Here is a 6000-nt window from a genome sequence, read left to right on the forward strand (position 1 = left end):
CACTGCCAGTTGCCGACCGACAGCTACGACAACGCCGGCCAAACCGAGGCAGTGAAAATTAGGGGTAACAATAGAACAAATGACGATAGCTAACTAATACGGTAGATTTTGCGAGGAAGTTTCGAGTTCCCTGCCTTTCGGCATGGTGGGATAAGGTGTTTGGGAGAGCTGGTGGAAAGAGGTGGGATTTTGTGTGATGGTTGCCGTTTTGGGGCATGAGTTTGGGGGTTTCACCCCCCGCGCGAAGATTCGTGGGGTTGAATGTGCAAAAACAGATATAGTGTGACAACCCACTTATGCAATCACGTGTGAGTGGAAAGGGAGCCTACTGTATTCCAGTAGAATAAATTCATCTCAACTCGAGTTCAGGTGCGGTACCGGTAGTCTACGGCAGTCTACAGTACCCTCAGTGTTGTCTGTACTCGAGTACGGTACCGTATTCATCAGGTCGCGGCACAGCTGCTCATGCTCGCTGCTCAAGTGGCGATACCGCACAAGGAAACTGAACCTGCCAATATCGTAATGCCGTAAAAATAGTACCCTATCGGGCAAGGAGCCGCGAGCTTCCGTTGCTATTCCCATCCGAACGACCCTGTTGGATTCAGATCGCTGTTTCCTTCCGAGATAAATTACCTGTACGAGTCCGGTAGTAACTCGTACAGTAGGTGGGAGAGCTTGTCAGCCCTTGCCTGAAGATCAGGTCGTACTGCCCTTGGTGCAAATGATTTCTCCCCGTACAGTATTCCAAAGTATCATATCAACACAGCCGAGGTATGAGCTCTAAATTACTCGAGTGCGCGAGCACCAGTAGAAGGTGTTTGCAATGAGAACGCTGAGATTCATGGATGGCTGCAGTATTGGCGGGAGGCCCGCATAGTCTACCGTCAGCCGCAAGCTACAACGGAAGGGTTACTGTATCTTGCCACGACTTGCACTGGCGAGTTATTTCTTTGAGAGTTTTTTAATTTCCTCCCTTCCTCTATACTTTATTCACCCCAAAACTGGAGCACCCCCGTGCGGCGAAATCGGTAGGAAGTGAGTCTCATCTCCACAGCCACCAGACCTCACAAAACTCCCAGCAGTCGGAGATGAGACCACGCTAGCCTCCTGCTAGCTTTGGAGATAATTACGAGAAGGCACGCTTCGCAGAGTGATCAAAATCCTTCTACCGGCTGGTCGAAAGTTGAAACAAACCACAGCGCACACCTGCCTCCGATATTTCTCGAGCTCAGCCCGAACTGATAAGGGAGGAATCAGAGATTTCGGCACAGATCACAGATAAATTCCTGGTCTATCAAACAGCACCGCTATCCTTTTAACCATCTTGACCTCCTTGCTGCCCCTATCTCTCTCAAGCAAGGAAGGGAAGCGCCGGAGCATTGAAGTGGCATATTTGGTATAATTTAAGGTGTGGTGTGTGTGTGCTGAAGTGAGCAATATATCGAATTAGAAATATTCCAGATCCTTTAGATGGCAACCGATCGCAAAACATGTCTGGGACCCCACCTGAATTTTGCAAACGATACAATTTGGGGGAGTCCAACCCCAGAGGACATGCAGGGCAGCAGGCAAGTGTGCAGCCTTCCCACGCAGCCGCACACACGACCACCAACCACCATTCCTGCCGCGAGGATGGGGGTCGACGTCAAGGGACCAAGGCGAAACAATGAGCGCACAACACTATCGTACAGTAAAGCATGCCGCCTTAATTTCGCTTTTGGAGAAGAATACCGTTATTCGGGAGCTTGAAGTTGCCCTTTGCCGTGATGAGGTGTGAAGGGTCGCTTTTGGTGATTATAGCGGCCGCTTACCGTATCCCGTATCCCCCTTCCTCCTCGGGGCGCCGCGGATGAGTGCTTTGTGGCATCCTGGGCGAACATCTCGTGTCTGGGGAATACCGTAACAAGTGGTGTCAGCTCGACGACCGAACTTCTTCCATGATCACGCTGATTTAATACTATTCGAGTAGACTACCGTAATACACCTCCGTATCCGATGTGGAAGCGAATATCTCAGAGCTTTTGGTAAAGGTTTGGGGGGCTTGTCAACCTCATGACTTTGACCGGTTGGCGACTGGTGAGATCTCGTTCAGTTGGAAAATATAGCGCAACCAGTTTTTCCCGCTGCGTCATTCGCTCCTGGCTTCCCCAGCAGCAGCAGGTGATGGATGACCCAAAACACACAGTACGAGTAAAACCCCTAGCATGTTAGCCTCGGTGCCACAACACCGGTAAGGTCGGGGGTTGGTGGGTTGGGATGGCATCAACGCCCTGACTATGTATCATACACCCATCATCCGCCAACACCGCTCACCACCACTCAAGCCGTGCAATTCTGCTCAGATACCGGTACGAGTAGACAACCCGGGGGCCCAGTACACACGTTTGTTTATCATTCGCTTTGACTGGCCAATGTGGTATCTCTGCCGGTATCGCCCCTCCACACTCCTTTCTCATCCACCCCATCCATCCCTTCTTGCCCTCCACCCCCCTCCCCACCACCTCCCTTCCGCCTCCCTTCGCTGCGCTACGGTACACGAGACACTGCCCCCCACCCAAGCACTTTCTTTCGCTCAATTACCGGTATTGTTCTCCCCTGAATTCTGCCCCCCCCCTCCTTTATTGCTGTAGGTTGGAGACCTACTTTCCGACTCCCTCTTTATCCTCCCATCGGCTCTCCTCCCCCCCCGATACACTGCCATAGAACTGATTCCTATCGACCTGATCATCTATTAGCATTTACAGCTTGTCGGTGTGATGGCAGTATTATTTTGACGACTTCTCGCCCTTTCCTGTCTCTCCCTCTTCCTCCCTCCCTCTATATCTCCCATCATCCAGCCAAGAGCGACGACAAATCCAGCCAAACCTAAACTGCCAGGTCCTCTTAACCCATAATGCAGTTTTCTAAGGCCTTTACCCTGGGCTTTCTAGCCGCTGCCTTTGTCACAGCAACTCCGGTCCAGAATCAGATTGTCCTTAGTCCGGGTGAAGTGGCTTCGGTGCACGATGCGCCAGCATCGCAATCCGAACCTAGGAAGTTGAAGGGGCGATTTTTGCACGTCACTGGTGAGCCGTTTTGCCTGACAGACAATATTGGGTGATTTGGGATTAACGTTTTGTAGACATTCATCCTGATCCATTCTACCTCACGGGCTCCGATCCCAGTGAGCGTTGCCACCGCGGTAAGGGAGGCGCTGGTGTGCTTGGTGCTGAAACCTCGGGCTGTGATACCCCGTTCAGTTTGGTGAACGAGACCTTCGCCTGGATTAAGGAAAATCTCAGAGATGTCAGTTTCTCTGCTCTGCGAAACCCTGGCATTTGGGCAAGGAACGGGGGGCTGACATGGACAAAATACAGGAAATCGACTTTGTTATCTGGACTGGCGACTCTGCAAGACACGACAACGATGTCAATATCCCACGTAGCGATAGTCAAATTTTCACGTTGAACCGACGCATTACCCAGGGAATGGTCGACGTTTTTGGGAAGCCGGATAATCTTGGTGATGATGACCCGACAAATGACTTGGTTGTCCCAATGTAAGCCTCAATCTTGCCATCTTTGGAACAGAGCTGGCTTCGGGTGGTATCTTTTACGACTTCTTGCGGTTTCTAAAATTGATGTTTAGTATTCCGACTCTTGGAAATAACGATATCTTTCCTCACAATATTATGACGGACGGTCCCAATAAGATCACGCGTGAATTCTCGGACATCTGGAGGAATTTCATTCCGCAAGACCAGTATGACTTGACCAATCATCAATTTCTCTATCCGGTCACTTGACTAACATTTGTGCCCCAGATATCACGTGTTTGACAAAGGAGCCTATTTTTGGACCCAAGTCGTACCGGGCACCAACGGCAAGATGGGTTTGGCTAGCAAAGGCGGCCTTTCAGTTATTTCACTCAACACTATGTTTGTTTGCCCTATCTCTCTCTCTTAGGGTTGGACTTTGATTCCTAACAGCAGCCTTAGCTATTTCTTCGGTTCCAACGCTGCTGTCGATGGCTGCGATCTCAAGGGCGAACCAGGTTATGAGCAAATGGAATGGTTGAAGATCCAATTACAATTGATGAGGGATATCGGGATGAAAGCCATTCTGATTGGCCACGTTCCGCCGGCTTGGACAAGTACAAAGCAAAGTTGGGACGAAACGTAAGCATCCTCGATACCTGTACAATTTCTTTACTAAGCAACCTTGCAGGTGCTGGAAGAAGTATGTTTTGTGGTCCAAGCAATACCGTGATGTTATCGTGGGGTCTATCTATGGGTATGATTTCCCAGTCTTCCAGTCTCCCGTCAACACTCGTCGCTGACATTACCCTAGCCATATGAATCTGGACCATTTTATGGTGCACGATAGTGACGAGCTCAAGCCACCCCATGACGACAGCAAGCGGAAGAAGAAGAAGAAGAAGCCCAAGAGGAAGTGGACCGGCCGCTCTGCTGAGGAGATGGTTGCTCCCGAGATGGACCCCTCGGAATTCGATGAGGAGAATCCGGTCTACAATGTTCAGAACGCAGAGTCATACCTCAATTCGTTGAGAGAGGCCTTTTCTTACCTTCCCACTCCTATCGGAGCTGTTGGCAAAAGCGATGAAGAGGACGATCCTTATGATGAGAACCAGAATGCCGATTACTCTCAGAAAATTGGGGGCAGATGGGGTGAGCGATACGTCCTCTCGATTGTTGGGCCAAGCGTTGTACCGAACTACTTCCCGACGCTGAGAGTTATCGAATACAATATTACCGGACTCGATGATGTCAATGTCGTAGTTGGAGGATCTAATGCTAAGCCCAATGACGATCTTCAGACCTTGCGGAACAACAAAGATCCGTCTACCCCCAACCCACCTTCCAAGACTGCGCCTCCCGGTCCGGCCTATTCCATGCAGCCATTTACCTTTCTTGGCATCACGCAATATTATGCCAACCTTACGAGGATCAATGGACTCAAGAAGAAGGCGGATGACCAACACTTGGAATTGCGAGATTCCACCGAAGATAGAACTTTTAGATACGAGCTAGAGTACAACACGAGGACGGATAAGATCTATAAACTTAAGGACATGACCGTCAAGAGTTATCTGAAGCTTGCGAGGGAAATAGTTGACGCCACTCGCCGAGGAAATAAGAAGCAAGGCGACAAAGACAAGACGAGGGATATAGATGATTCTGCTGTGGAGTGCGGAGATTTAGATGTCAAAGAGGGTTGCGATGTTGAGGAAGAGAAGAGGAAGAAGAGGCGCAAGAGCAAGAAGCACCATCACAAGTTGAAGGATCATATCTGGCACACTTTTGTAAAAAGGGCTTTCGTGGGTACCATTGAGGGTGACGAGCTTGGCATGTGATTTCATTCAGGGTTTACATTAATTTCGGTTTTGGGGTTTGGTTCTGGTTCGGGAGGGTCATATTGTTTCGGGCTATTCTCATTGCGTGGCGTTTTTATGCTTCATTCTGATTTGGCGAGTATTGGGTACATTCATTTCTTTTCCGCGTTCTGGTCGGGTTTGCACATGGTTTATGACTTTTTCAACTTTGTTTCTTTATGCAGTTGGTATTACTGCCGGGTTTCATGGGGTTCAGTGTATGAGTAGAGTAATCCAAGTGGATGGTGAATGAGGTCAATTGGTAATTATTCAAATTGATGTTGCACTGCTCTGGCTTGTGACACTGGCACAAGGTGACATGGAACTGGGTGTACATTACTGTACAGTACCGTACACCCTGGAGTACGAATTATATTTTCATATCGCTATCCCCCGCCAACGAGTTATTTTACATATCATACCAGCACACGAGAATCTTTATCCTGGTGGCGACTTCCAAGACCGGAGAATCTGTTCTATCTCCACACCACCGAGGCGCTTCCGACAATACCCAGGGTTTCCATGTTTAGCAGCGAGACTGTGCCATCGCACAGGAATGCTCTACTACACCAATACTAAATAACAGATCTGCGGTTGAAATTCCCTCCCAGCGCAGCAAAATTTGTAATT

General features: G+C 49.4%; 1 protein-coding gene; it reads left to right on the forward strand.

Annotated features, from left to right (window-relative positions):
• The first annotated feature begins 2353 nt into the window (after window positions 1-2353).
• GSTUM_00007968001 (uncharacterized protein) lies at window positions 2354-5654 on the forward strand. XM_002839766.2 has 8 exons: window positions 2354-3065; window positions 3122-3285; window positions 3357-3538; window positions 3628-3741; window positions 3803-3916; window positions 3977-4156; window positions 4206-4271; window positions 4329-5654. Exons 1-8 carry the CDS (start codon window positions 2894-2896, stop codon window positions 5350-5352), a joined length of 2016 nt encoding a protein of 671 aa, XP_002839812.1. The 5' UTR covers window positions 2354-2893; the 3' UTR covers window positions 5353-5654.
• The last annotated feature ends 346 nt before the right edge of the window (window positions 5655-6000 follow it).

Source organism: Tuber melanosporum, assembly GCF_000151645.1.
Source record: "Tuber melanosporum whole genome shotgun sequence assembly, scaffold_40, strain Mel28".
Classification (NCBI taxonomy): domain Eukaryota; kingdom Fungi; phylum Ascomycota; class Pezizomycetes; order Pezizales; family Tuberaceae; genus Tuber; species Tuber melanosporum.